Here is a 13,213-nt window from a genome sequence, read left to right as displayed (position 1 = left end):
TAAAACATGAACACTTGGAATAATTTGAATGTCAACATATGAAAATAGTGTGGTAACTGTGGTTAGAGTTACATAATACAGAAATGACATGGAAAATATTTATGAACACAATTCTTTTGTCATGAGCAAAGAAAGGCTAACAAACCATTTACCTGAAGTCATTTCATCAAACCAATCAATTAATTCCAGTTGGTCGCACTAATGAAACTTAATGCTGTATGAGACCCTTTCCTTTTCATGTGATAGATACAAGAGTATGCATAGGTCCAAGACTTGGGTGTTTTGTTGCCCATCCAATCAAGTACATAGCTGCGATGGAATTCGGCCTGAAGCTGGTCTTTGTCTTTGTTCCATCAATGCGTCATTAAAAACACCTGGCTCAGTTAGCTTTTTTAGCTTAGTAAGCTTGGTAAAACAAACTGAAAATAGAAAAGTTACTTCACTATAACACTTGTTTTAGCAGGTGTGGTGGGATAGCCTAGTGGTTAAAGCATTCGCTCGTCCATAGTTCGATTCCCTACATGGGTACAATGTGTGAAGCCCATTTCTGGTGTCCCCTGCCGTAACATTGCTAAATGCTGCATTAAACCATACTCACTCACTCACTCACTTGTTTTAGCAGACATGACATATTTGGGATGTCAGGCTCCATGGGGATTCCAGGTTAGAATAGGACCCAGCAACCAATGCTTGAATACTATATCAGTCTGGAGGACAATCATTCATACATCACTCCTAGTGAGTGAGTGAGTGAGTGAGTGAGTGAGTGAGTGAGTGAGTGAGTGAGTGAGTGAGTGAGTGAGTGAGTGAGTGAGTGAGTGAGTGAGTGAGTGAGTGAGTGAGTGAGTGAGTGAGTGAGTGAGTGAGTGAGTGAGTGAGTGAGTATGTTTGTTTGTTTGTTTGTTTGTTTGTTTGTTTGTTTGTTTGTTTGTGAGTGAGTATGGTTTTACGCCGCTTTTAGCAATATTCCAGCAATATGATGGCGGGGGACACCAGAAATGGGCTTCACACATTGTACCCAGGTCGGGAATTGAACCCGGTCTTCGGCGTGACGAGTGAACGCTTTAACCACCAGGCTACCTGACCGCCCCTCACTCCTAGTAGGACCATAAATATTGTCTCTGAGTAAAGTATACTGCTAAAAGGCTGCCAACATTGGGGACGCGGCCATTACAAGAATCTTGAAATTTGTCTCAAACCATAAATGTAAGGACATTTATATTTTTTGCATACTTTTGGAAATGCCATCATAGTGAAATGTGAAAAGTTTCACAACTTACTGTTTCGCACTTATATTAGTTTACATATTGTTCGTTTAATCAGATTGGTTCGAGAATCCAGACTAACAGAAAAGCACTCTCTTCCCTCTTGTGTTCCTGCTATACTAATCATGCTAATCACATGATAGTTGAAATAAATTAGAAATTCAAATTGACAAAGAACATAAATTAGCTGGGGAAAGAGTAGTAGGTGTCATGAAAGTCATCACTTGTTTTTAAACAGAATGGTCAGTCTAGGTCAACTTGGTGCCTATCACAGTGGGGAGCTGTGACTGGCGGGCAGCCATGACTGCTAGGCAGGTTCATCTTCCCGAAGCAAGGAGTTAACTGACTTTAAAAGTCAAGTTTCCACCCTTGCCAAACTAGGCTGGAATTCCAGGGCTCGATCATAGCGCCACCAGTGGTTATGTCCTTTCTATGCGTCTCCTACTAACCAATTAGATTCAACCTTTCGTATCACTTGCATTTATTTCAAACAAAAAGGTGGCGCCCAGTCAAGACGATCTGATTGATAATCAAGATCTATATTGTGATAAAACGAGTCTTAAATCGTAAAGTGCATCAAATCATGTGAGCACCTTGATTAAAAACATGAAAAGATTTAGAAAATATTTGTTGACTACAAGTTGGCGGTGCACAAGCTTTGCAAATGCTGCAGTCGACTGAAATCTGCATGACGAACCGGATTTCGATTTCAGTGCGAGATTTTGATTGGACTTTGCATAGACACGTTAGTCCAGCCAAAATGTAACTCCATTATACCAGTCTAGTTCAGCAAGGATGGAAACTGGACTTTTATAGTCAGTTAACTTACTTGGCTCGGGAAGATGGGGCAGGTTCTATTACACCAAATCAGAACCAGTTTGGACAGTGCAGTTTTCGTAGGGAGTTTTGGTAGGGAGCCTTCTGTGCAGATCGAGAGATATCTGCAGGCTGTGATTGGAGGATATTCTGAAAGATTTTATGTCTTTAAAATGTACATCCATCCAGTTATTAAAACTGGCCATGTTTTTCTATATTTAGTACTGTCTTTTTCAACATGATGACTTATGCTGAATGTGACCGCAGCTATTTTCAAGTAGGTGACATTTGGTGCGAAACTTGGGGTGGTGTGTCTAGCTTCCTGTACTCGGAAAAGGAGCTGGCTAAGCCAGTAATTTTTGTTTGTTTTGCTCTAAGGCCAAACTGTGCACACACGTACAGGTAATAGCTGTTGAATGCTTAGTTATTTTGTTAAAAAATATAACGTAACTGTAGAAGTCTATGGGAAAACATTTGGTTGTGAATGAGCCTAGCATCCATTTACAAGTGTAGACACCATTGGTCAAATCCAACTGGTCTGCAGGTCATTTTGGTCTGGTGCCTTATGTAAATAGCTAGTTTTGGGGAGAAATCTTTCGATTTTTACAAGTCTCGTACTAACAAACTACTCTTGCCCAGGTTAAGGCCACACATTTTTTCAGTTTGCATTTTACTGGCCAGCTACCCTTAATAAGAAGCAAATAAATAAAAAAATAAAAAAATAAATAAATAAATAAATAAATAACGACCTTGATTGGCCAAGCTGGAATAAATCCGAGAAACATATGATTAATATTGTGTGGCCTTAACTTTTTGAAGACAATAAGCACAAATGACCTTCAAAGCGAAACAGTTCAACATCTCATACTTACAAGGAGAAATATATTACTGCTGCGGCGAGAACAATAATTGCGAAAACAACCTTGCCTGCTGTCCATTCTGTAAGTGAAGAAATGAATATTAATACAAATTAATCTGAAAAGTGTTGCACAAACATACTTCATAATACATCCTTTATTCCCTACGAGGGGAAAAACATAAGGGTTTATAAAAATCATATGTGCCCAAGGGTCATATCACGTCACGAGACAACAGTGTATTGTTTCCGTCATCTGGACGGCATTGTTGATGTCATTCAAATCTTATCGTGACGTGAGGGCAGAATAATGTCACACTAGAAATGACATCATAGCTGAAGATTGTTGATGCCATTCGACAAATTGTGGTTTCGCTGCTGTTATGACTTGCTGTCCTTATAGTAAAACACTAACATTTGTCTCTGTATGTACACATCTCCGGTAATAAATGGAACATTATCAGAGTGTTCATATCTTAATATGTTTACGACACTCGCTGGTCCCTTGAAGCCACGCACACAGCCACTGATACACTTCCCATTACAGCTTACCTGATCACTGTTATGTTGTTACAAATATAATCAATACTGCCTTTCACACAACTTTCTTATCTATGGCCCTGTGAGTGTACCACTAGGAAACAGAGGCACTGATTAATCACCATACTTTTAAGAATGTATTTTTCAAGTACTGTACGCCAGCAACAGATATTTTATGCCGGTTTCCTGAGATTCATGGAAAGTATGTTTGAAACATAAAAATATTGATATTGTTTTAAGTTTCTTTTTCCTTGAGGCCCCTCTGTTTTATCCCTAACGCAGGTTTTAAATATCAGGAAAACCTTTGGACGTGCTTTATCCTACACATAAATCTAAACCATATTAACATTTTCTACTTGTATCCCAATTGTTGCACATTTTAGAAAACTAGCAGCCTTTGTCCAGCCTTGAAGCTATACGCACACAGCCACTGATACACTTCCCACTAGCTTACCTGACACATGCCTGACAATGTCACACGCTGGCCCCTTGAAGCCACCCACACAGCCACTGATACACTTCCCACTAGCTTACCTGACACATGCTTGACGATGTCACACCCTGGCCCCTTGAAGCCACGCACACAGCCACTGATACACTTCCCACTAGCTTACCTGACACATGCTTGACAATGTCACACGCTGGCCCCTTGAAGCCACGCACATAGCCACTGATACACTTCCCACTAGCTTACCTGACACATGCTTGACAATGTCACACGCTGGCCCCTTGAAGCCACGCACACAGCCACTGATACACTTCCCACTAGCTTACCTGACACATGCTTGACGATGTCACACGCTGGCCCCATGAAGCCACGCACACAGCCACTGATACACTTCCCACTAGCTTACCTGACACATGCTTGACAATGTCACACGCTGGCCCCTTGAAGCCACGCACACAGCCACTGATACACTTCCCACTAGCTTACCTGACACATGCTTGACAATGTCACACGCTGGCCCCTTGAAGCCACGCACACAGCCACTGATACACTTCCCATTACAGCTTACCTGACACATGCTTGACAATGTCACACGCTGGCCCCTTGAAGCCACGCACACAGCCACTGATACACTTCCCACTAGCTTACCTGACACATGCTTGACGATGTCACACGCTGGCCCCTCGAAGCCACGCACACAGCCACTGATACACTTCCCATAACATCTTACCTGACACATGCTTGACAATGTCACACGCTGGCCCCTTTAATCCATGCACACAGCCACTGATACACTTCCCATTACAGCTTACCTGACACATGCTTGACGATGTCACACGCTGGTCCCTTGAAGCCATGCACACAGCCACTGATACACTTCCCAATACAGCTTACCTGACACATGCTTGACAATGTCACACCCTGGCCCCTTGAAGCCATGCACACAGCCACTGATACACTTCCCACTAGCTTACCTGACACATGCTTGACAATGTCACACGCTGGCCCCTTGAAGCTATACGCACACAGCCACTGATACACTTCCCACTAGCTTACCTGACACATTCTTGACAATGTCACACCCTGGCCCCTGGAAGCCACACACACAGCCACTGATACACTTCCCAATACAGCTTACCTGACACATTCTTGACAATGTCACACGCTGGCCCCTTGAAGCCACGCACACAGCCACTGATACACTTCCCAATACAGCTTACCTGACACATGCTTGACAATGTCACACGCTGGCCCCTTGAAGCCACGCACACAGCCACTGATACACTTCCCAATACAGCTTACCTGACACATGCTTGATAATGTCACACGCTGGCCCCTTGAAGCCATGCACACAGCCACTGATACACTTCCCACTAGCTTACCTGACACATGCTTGACAATTTTTTAATGTCACACGCTGGCCCCTTGAAGCCACGCACACAGCCACTGATACACTTCCCATTACAGCTTACCTGACACATGCTTGACAATGTCACACGCTGGCCCCTTGAAGCCACGCACACAGCCACTGATACACTTCCCATTACAGCTTACCTGACACATGCTTGACAATGTCACACGCTGGCCCCTTGAAGCCATGCACACAGCCATTGATACACTTCCCATTACAACTTACCTGACACATGCTTGACAATGTCACACGCTGGCCCCTTGAAGCCACGCACACAGCCACTGATACACTTCCCATTCTGATCACAGTCCCCATCCTGACAGCCACTGCACTTCTTATTGCACTTCCTTCCATAGAGTCCATTCTGGCATCTTGTACATTCTTCCTTCCCTCCAAGACAAGCAATACAGTTGCTGCTACATCTCTTTTTGCACTGCTGACCCCAGGTCCCATCAGCACAGCCATGCAGACAAGATCCCTGCTTGTCACACACTGGGCAGGAAGAGTTGCTGCATGTCTCACTGCAACGGTACTGGCATTCAGAGCCGTAGGAGACGCAGGAACAATCCTTGCACCTTGACACATTAAACTGTTCACATGTAACACAATTTCTAGAACATTTCAAATTGCAGGAAGGTCCTGCAAACCCATCTTCGCAACCATGGGTACAGATGTATGCACGCAACGGTTTCGATATGGTACATTTATTACCTATACATTTCTCCATGCATGGAATAGAACATTTTCCAAAAGCCCCAGTGTAGTTTGAATAACAACCATGTTTACATGTTCCATCTTGAAAACAGGTTTGATTTACACATCCCTCAGAACATGGCATATTGCACAGAGGCCCCTGCCAACCATTGGTGCAACCCTGCATGCATTTGCCTGTATCTTGGTTACAGATGTTTGAGAAGCAGTTAACAGGACACTTCTGGCTACAGTTCTGTCCATACCATCCACTCTTACATCCACCATAGCAGTGTCCTGATGACTTGTCACATCCTTCTTGACAGTTCAATGGACACTTACGTTCACAAATTGGCCCCCAGTTTCTCTTACAGGAATGATCACACTCCCCACTGGTTTTCGTACAGGTACTCTCACAATTGATCGGACACCGCTCGTTACAGATGTCACCGTAGAAACCGTCAAGACATTTTGTACATTCACTAGTCAGGCATCCGTATTGGCAAGCATGTCTTTTCTTTCGTTTTTGTGCATTCTTGAATTTGAAGCATGGCTGTTCATCTGAAATTATATAGTTAATCAACAATTCTTATACATTTACTTATTCTAAGTATACTTGTAGACATTGTTCGTTACCACAGTTGCTGCATTCTTAACATGTTCAACATAAAATTTACAAAAGCAAAGTTCAGTCATGTAAATTAACTGACTTAAACATCCTTCTATGTCACTCACCCCCACAGCATTTCAAGAAATTTTAGTTAAAAGCAAAAAAGATGTTAACAAGGCCACATCTTTCTAATTTTTGGTTGCAGAGTAAAAATCCCCATTTTCTCAGTACTTGCCCGAAAAACAGTAACATGAAGCAAGAAGATCAAAGAATTTTCTGTGCACCCAAAGGATGCCTCAACATGTGGAGAAATACCGGATTGTTTGTTCTCAGTGAAAAGAATCAGTATTTGCATGATCAATGTCGCCGAGAAAATAAAGAACCAAGTACCATGAGATTTGACCCAAAACTTCAAGCCCCACATAGTTCTGTTATTGAGAAGACCATCCAAGTGCATATGAGAATGTGTCAGACCCATGAAGATCCGGGGTAGAATAGGTCTTAAATAGGTCCGTAAAAGGTGACTATATGCTTGTCGTAAGAAGCGACTTAAGGGATCGGGTGGTCAGACTCGCTGACTTGGTTGACGCATGTCATCAATCTCAATTGTGTGGATCGAGGCTCTTGATGTCAATTACTGGATTGTCTGGTCTAGACTCGATTATTTAAAGACCGCCATCATATAGCTGGAATATTGCTGAGTGCAGCGTTAAACAACAAACAAACAAAACAAATGAGAATGTGTCAGGACCTTTTGGACTGACTATTGGCTATTCTGGACATACTAAAACACAATAAATATCAGGCTTTACAAAGACCACATGACATTGTTACTGGATATGCTGGGTATCCTGCAAAAAAACGTGTTGTGAAAAAGAAAGTTGCTCGGCTTATCCTTTCAGAGAAAAACTCTTGTATATATTGAAGCAGAAACAGTATAATAATGTAGTTCCAGGACCCGATTTCACAAAGCGATCTTAGCACTAAGATGATCGTCACTTTAACATAGGCTTACAATAGTTGTAGCGCCAAGATTGCTTTGTCCAAGTGGGCCCAGGACCACATTTCACAAAGCAATCTTAGCACTGCGACTGTTGAACGTCCATGTTCAACTATGGTAGTTACAACAATTGTGCCGCTATGATCGCTTTGTGAAAACAGGCCCGAGGCCCCAACAGAACATCAAATAGTCTGTCCCTTAAGTCGAACTTACTTTCATACAAGGATTCGTTGCACTTTATGCCTCCATAACCTGGATTACAGCCCAGAGGACACTGTCCATCTTCACCACAGATGCCCAGTTTACATCCACCACAAAACTGGTCACAGTTCAGCCCACACCACCCAGATCTGCAGGTCAAACACCTTCCTGACATCTGGTCACAGCTCTGACAATTTGCTACACATGGAATCTCACAGGTCTGCCCATGATATCCTTCAGTACAGCCTTTGGCACAGGTGCCATTCTTATAACACCAGCATCCTTTGCAGTTAGAGCTACAAGTTTCCAAACATGATGTTCCATAAAATCCAGACTTGCAGCTGGAGCAGACAGATTTATCAGAACATGCCCGACAAGCAGCTGGACACCGGTTTTGACAATATGGACCAAAAAAGCCTTCCACACATCCCAACGAACAGACAGGACTGTTTCTTTCTGAATTGAATTTGCAGGATGAATTATTAATGCATAATGTGGAACAGGTTATTTCACATCTCTCCCCATAAGTCTGATCTCTGCAGGAAGAAGGTTGATGTTTGGGTTGGACATTCTTTAATAAGGTGAAGGACATCGGTACCGGTAAGCACATGTTCAGATGACTGTTCCACTTCCAACCTCGCTTGCAACCATTTGTACATTTGCCATCATGTTGACTACAAATGTTTCTTTTACAGTTGAGAGGGCAGGTCATGTTACACAGGTCTCCATACCAACCAGTGTGACATCCAGCCATACAGTGTCCCAGTTGTTGCTCACATACAACCTCACCAGGGCTGCTGTCTCTACAGTTCAGGGGGCACCCCAGGGCACATTTGTCTCCATAATAGTTTGGCCGGCATCCATCACAGGCTCCTGTCTTGTTGCAACCATTGTGGCAGTTCTGGGGACAGAACTCCGTGCACCTCTCACCAAACCAGCCAAGGTCGCACAAAGAACATGAACTGGACTGGCAATGGACTCTGCACTCAACAATATGTCGTTTTTGTCTGTGATGCTTGGCACAGTGGGAAGAGTTGAAATCTAAACAATCAATGGAAGGCATGTATTTTATTGACACAACCAAAAACATGAAAAGATCTACTTATCTAGAGTAAGGTTAATCATAATCATGTGATTATGTTTTGTTTTGTTTTTTTATCAAATTTGGCTAGCTTTCCATGCTTACTAACTTTCTACCTCTTTACTATGTTTTCATACACCATGGCTATAAACTGAATTTAGTAAACCACAGATATCTCCAGTCATTTGATAAACTTACACAGCATTCCCGTTTTCAAATTACCAGTTTTTTACCGGTAAACTTAGGCGTGGACCGGTGATTCATGTCATGATGTGACTGCCAGTCCCCGTGGACCGGCAAATAAAGTACCTGATAAATCTTGGTTGTTGAACTAAACATCGGTGATATTCTTATAAGTACATTTTTCGAACAAAGTCAGCTTGTCTGTTACCACTCTTTAGCAAATTTGTCTCAAAATATTACAAAAAGAGAGAAATTTGTGTGAATGACATTTAGATCTAATTAAGTTACTTCAGAGATGACATCTTTGCACTGAACATGATGATCAAAGAATTAAAACGAAATAATTTTCATACTTTTTATTATTTGTTGAAAGTTGGGACTTGCAAAAATTAGAGGGGACTGGTAATTTTTTGAGTTGACAGTCCACAAGGACTGGCAGTTTCAAAAGCCAGCGGGAACACTGCTTACATTTGTTACCATGGCCACCAGTATATGTTAATTTTATGACCATCACTGTGGGACATAATCCTTGCTCAGATCAGTCTCGGCAGGTGGCAGTCTTGAACAACCTAAAATGTCTCTCAGAGTTTGGTTTAGACAGAGTTATAGAAGTCATTTCAATACAAGTGTCAGACATTGCAGAGTACCCTGGGTTCCTTGAAGTTGGCTGTTGTAGTATTTGAATCTGGGGACTACTTAAGGCTAAAAAACATAATAATCTTGGTTCTCAGGCGCCACCCGCATCATCATAAAGTTTGCCACACATTTCGTTTTGATTTCCATTTTTAAAAAACTAAAAACATCCTCAAATATTCCAAGTCCAAAGCTAGTCAAATACAGTATTCCAGTATTTTACTCATAAAGGAATACATTTATATTGGGAGGCCAAAAAGTCATTGCCTAAGAACATATTTAATTTTTTTAAGCCTGAACCTTTCATCCTTAGCATTAGGATGAAGTTCACCTTGAGATCCATGCTTAATTTCCATGCCGAATACCTAGATCCCAACCAGGGGTCTGGAAAATTTTAAATCCCAATCGGACATTTACATTTAGGCCACGCCCCCTTCAAATAGCGTATTTTAGTACGACTTTTCACACATATTACAAGTTGTTACGTATTCATAATATGATGAATTATGAATTATTTCAATTTAAATTGTTTAATTCACCAGACAATTAATAACAAATAATATCATTTTAGATATACATGGAAAACATACGTTTGTTTCTGTTATAATAACGATCTGTTAACGTAGTGAACGGTCTAATTCCCAACATAAAATATAATACAGATAATTTTATGGTCAACTCTGTAATCTAGAAATCCTACGAATCTCTTCCCTCCAGAAGTAAAATCTTTGAGCTGATGTAGCGGCCATAAAATTTCCGAGTCCCGTGATGGGATTCGAACAACGGACCTGATCCAAGGTCGGACGCCTTGTCCACATGACCAAAGAGGTTAACCCCGTCAGCAAGCTGACAAGGTGAGGATGTCATCTGTGGGATGACTCAAAGCCCTCTGCTACATACTCCCCCGTCAACAGAAGGCACGTCCCGGGCCGCATAGTAGGGTACTGAGGCTTATTTTGCTCAAATTTAATATGAACGTGCTCAGCCCCACGTTGGGCACCAATGTAGCAGCCATAAAATTTCCGAGTCCTGTGATGGGATTCGAACCACGACCTTCTGATCCGAGGTTGGACGCCTTGTCCACATGACCAAAGAGGTTAACCCTGTCAGCAAGCTCATGCTACATTCTCCCCCGTCAACAGAAGCAAGCTGACAAGGTAAGGATGTCATCTGTGGGATGACTCCACGCCCGCTGCTACACTGAGAAGGGGTGACTTGATTCTACTTCCTGAATTGACAGTTTCAAATGATTTCTCAGACAAACGGTAGATATATAATTTCTCAATATCTTTTAAAGCATGACTCTGCAGGTCACTAGAATGACTAGAATGACCTGAATGTCCAGTGAATACCAGGGCTCACTTGCACAAGAGATTTTAGCCCTAAGATGATGTTAACTCCCATGCTTTAACATAAGCTTATAATAGTCTTAGCGTTAAGATCGTTTTGCGCAGTTGGGCCCTGGCTCAGAATCAACTGCAACAACAATTATAGTTGGACGTCATCATAATGGTTTGACAGTGGATACTGGCTGAATCCTTTTTCATCCATTTAACATCAATCTCATTAAAATCAGATCTAATTTCTCGCTACCGCTAAACAAAGATCTGAGGACATCCCATTACTGGTCACGTCAGACCGACCTTGCGCGAACTTTGACCGACCAATGGAATGACCAATCAGAAGGCAGCTTTCTCGTGCTTTACGGCACAAATTTCAAATTGGAGACTACGCTTCGAAACATATTTTGACAAATTCTCGATTACAAATTTGAAACCTGAACAAAAAACATTCTGTAATGGCTAATAGATGGTCTAGATTGTAAGGAGTCAGTCGTTAAACCGGAATACCCCATGTTATAGTTTTCAAGATTGCATGATTAGAAATCACATTCCGACTGTCACTTTCATAATCTGGTAAGCGACACACTGATTGGTCAGATGAAAGGTCGTTCTGACGTGACCCCTAATGGGATGTCTTCAGATCTTTGTTTAGCGGTAGCAGGAACTAAGATCTGATTTTAATTAGATTGATTTAACATGTACTTACCAAGCATATATGCATGTTGATGGCATACATCTGACTCCTCTTGCTTGGCTTCATGAACACATTCCCCAGTGTCAATCTGACACAGCGCTTGCTGACAGTCTTTGCAGAATTTGTCACATCTTGAACCGTATCTCCCAGGATGACACATCGTGCATTCATCACCATCCTGCTCACATCGCAGACAGAAGTCTGGACACTTGAGTTGACAGGTCAGACCGTGGAATCCATCATGGCAACCAGAGGTACACTTCTCTTCCTCCTTTGGAGCCTTACAGTGGTTGACGATGGGTATCTTGCAGTTGATGCCACTCCAGCCTTGCTCACAGGAGGAACAGGATCCTCTTTCAATGTCAGGATGACAGGAGAGACAATGTACAGGGCACCTGCGTTGACACATCAAACCTCTCCACCCTTCCACGCAGCCATCCAGACAGAAAAAGGTTCCTCTTGAGGAATTCTGTCTGCAGCGGTCATTGAGGCAGTTCTTGCCACATCTTGAGTCACAAGAGTCTCCGTAAAAACCATCAATGCAGCCATGGGCACATGTTCCATTCTGGTGGCAGTCCTGATACATGCAGTTGCTGCTACAGAGCAAGTTGCAGTCCTCTCCATAGACTGTACGTACACATCCACTGACACACTCTCCTGTCTGTAGGCAGTCAAGTTCTGAACAGTTCGAACTGCATGCATTCTGGCACATGCTGCCATGTTTTCCCCTGACACAGCCATTGAGACATTCGCCTGTTTCAGGATGACATGGAGGGATGACAGTGATTGGGTAAGCAGGGGTGGGTGGGTAAGTTGACTTGGCCTCTTGGAAGCTGGCAATAGGACCTGGGTCAGCTTTTGTGGCACCAGTGACCGGGTGGTGACGTCTCACAGGAACATCTTGTGCTGAAGTTGTGGGAAGTGAATGGGAGAATGGACTTGCAATGGTGGGGAGTGTGGGGGCGTCAGGAGTCCTGCCTCCGGGGAGGCGTGGCTGGCACCCCGGGGGACAGGGTCGGTCACATTGTGGTCCATAGTTGCACTGAGTGGCAAGACATGAACCTACAAGTAATACAAAATGTGATTAAGGTACATTATTGAACTGCTTATCATTATGTTGCGATTGATTGTACTTTAATTTTTAATGAATATATCTTTGTTTCATTCCATATCATGTGCGGGAAAGTGACCTCATTATTGTCATACTTATTAAGTGTAACATAACGTGTACCGGATAGTAACCTCATTATTGACATGTAAAGCATAATGTAACGAGCAGGATAGTTATCTCATTATTGCCATACATACTAAGTATAACATAAAATGCGGGGATAGTGTTTGTTTGTTTGTTTTATTTGTTGTTTAGAATAGAGAGCCAGAATAGAGACCTCATTATTGTCATACGTATTAAGTGTAACATGACGTACAGGATAGTGACCTCA

General features: G+C 42.5%; 1 protein-coding gene across 1 annotated transcript; it reads right to left on the bottom strand.

Annotated features, from left to right (window-relative positions):
• LOC139479807 (multiple epidermal growth factor-like domains protein 6) lies at positions 1-12,489 on the bottom strand. The gene is made up of 5 exons (XM_071262686.1): positions 11,784-12,489; positions 7,850-8,878; positions 5,562-6,587; positions 2,954-3,020; positions 1-419 (listed from the first exon to the last, which is right to left on the bottom strand). Exons 1-5 carry the CDS (start codon positions 12,481-12,483, stop codon positions 398-400), a joined length of 2,844 nt encoding a protein of 947 aa, XP_071118787.1. The 5' UTR covers positions 12,484-12,489; the 3' UTR covers positions 1-397.
• Positions 12,490-13,213: the final 724 nt, after the last annotated feature.

The sequence above is a fragment of the Haliotis cracherodii genome, unplaced genomic scaffold (genome assembly GCF_022045235.1).
Source record: "Haliotis cracherodii isolate W230 unplaced genomic scaffold, xgHalCrac1.p SCAF_4, whole genome shotgun sequence".
Classification (NCBI taxonomy): Eukaryota; Metazoa; Mollusca; class Gastropoda; order Lepetellida; family Haliotidae; genus Haliotis; species Haliotis cracherodii.
The sequence above is the reverse complement of the archived record's forward strand: the minus strand, read 5'-3'. Positions and strand labels throughout refer to the sequence as shown.

Excerpts from the sequence above, each read along its gene's own strand:
- LOC139479807 (XM_071262686.1), bottom strand. The coding sequence starts at position 12,483 with ATGTGCCAGAATGCATGCAGTTCGAACTGTTCAGAACTTGACTGCCTA. Across the intron at positions 6,588-7,849 it reads CAACGAATCCTTGTATGAAA|ATGAACAGCCATGCTTCAAA; the intron begins GTAAGTTCGACT and ends ATATAATTTCAG. Across the intron at positions 420-2,953 it reads GCAGTAATATATTTCTCCTT|TTTGTTTTACCAAGCTTACT; the intron begins GTAAGTATGAGA and ends TTCTATTTTCAG.